Source organism: Monosiga brevicollis, genomic scaffold (genome assembly GCF_000002865.3).
Source record: "Monosiga brevicollis MX1 MONBRscaffold_18 genomic scaffold, whole genome shotgun sequence".
NCBI classification, from domain to species: Eukaryota; class Choanoflagellata; order Craspedida; family Salpingoecidae; genus Monosiga; species Monosiga brevicollis.
In genome coordinates this window covers 342,983-344,250 of record NW_001865055.1, presented here as the reverse complement: position 1 = coordinate 344,250, position 1,268 = coordinate 342,983, and the positions used below count along the sequence as shown (strand labels likewise).

Sequence of the window (1,268 nt, the reverse complement as noted above, 5' to 3'; positions counted from 1 at the left end):
AAGGGCGATAGCTCGTTGCCCTGCACAATGCCTTGGCCAACATCAATGTCAATCACCTTGAAGAACTTGTCGACAATGCAGTGAGTAGTGGGTCGAGCATAGTGTCGTTCAAAGGCGCGCAAGAGGCCAGGGACCTTGTCGGCCACAATCTCGTGCAGCCGTGCTCGGTCGGTGTAGTTGAAGGCACTCTTGAAATCGAGGGAGAGCATGGTCCAGCCCGGGGTAGACTCACAGGCTTGAAGCTCACCAAAGGCCATGCCAACCGCAGCTGAAATGCCGTCCTTGACTCCGACGGCCAGCTCTGGACTGGCCTGTAGCAAGTGGGCAATATGGGGCTGCTGTTGCTCGAGCAGAGCGCGGTTGACAACCTTGTTGAAGATGGAATCCGTGCCCACGGGTCGAAACTTGCCGTTGGCTTTCTCCAGGATAGTGTAGTTGATGGAGCAAAGGGCATGTCGAATCGACTCGGGTACGGTGTTGTTGGCAATGTGGTGAAAGATCTTGTTCAAGGCAACCTGAGGACCTCCAGTCGCGGTGGTGGGGCCCTGAGGCGCGCCTCCATCAGAAGGAGCAGTCGGGTCGCTGGAAGAACCCTGGCGTGGGCCCAAGACTTGACTGAAGTGCTCCTTGATGCGGTAGATGGAGGCAAGAAGCTCACCAGACCAACCATAGGGGTCGGTGACACCCTTGGTGGCCGCCAACGCCTTGGGGAGCTCACCTTTGGTGAAGGACACGGTTGGGGAGCTCGCAGCCGTGGCTGGTGCCAGTGTAGACGTGGAGGCGGGTGTCGAAGCAATGTACGGGGTCAGCCCGGGCGGTACCAAGAGGTCGCGCACGGCCTGAACCTCAGAATTACCAATCACGGCACGAGCCTTGTCGGCATCAAATGCTTTGGCAATCTGACCTCGGTTCAGACGGTTCGTGACGTGGTTTGCCCAGGCTTCGTCCGCCAGGTCCGGGTCGCGGACGAGTGACCTGAGGCTCTGGTCGACTGCGTCGTTCGGGTGGGCGCCCGCGCCGGCGTTCAGCTGTCCTCGACGGCTCTGCTTGCGTGCGACTGCCTTGCGCATGGCGTCCACGACCCGACCTAGTTGCCCCGTCACAAGCCAACGGAGACGATCGTGAAACATATTGCGCAGGTCAATCGTAGACAGTGCGGTCGAGGGAGCAGACAACAACATGCTAGGCAAGGCCAAAATCAAAGCCCAGCACATCTCTCGCTCTTCAGCGGTATAGTCCGAGTGGACGGCAGACCAATACAGCTGGCT

The 1,268-nt window shown here is 59.1% G+C and overlaps 1 protein-coding gene across 1 annotated transcript in view; it reads left to right on the top strand.

Moving 5' to 3' along the window:
* Positions 1 to 1,268, top strand: part of MONBRDRAFT_9954 (uncharacterized protein) — a gene marked incomplete at both ends in the record, with an annotated part of 19,200 nt that overhangs the window by 14,148 nt on the left and 3,784 nt on the right. The window contains one exon of the mRNA XM_001747706.1: positions 318 to 953. Within this exon, the coding sequence (XP_001747758.1) occupies positions 318 to 953 (636 nt within the window). The remainder of the gene's footprint in view (positions 1 to 317; positions 954 to 1,268) is intronic.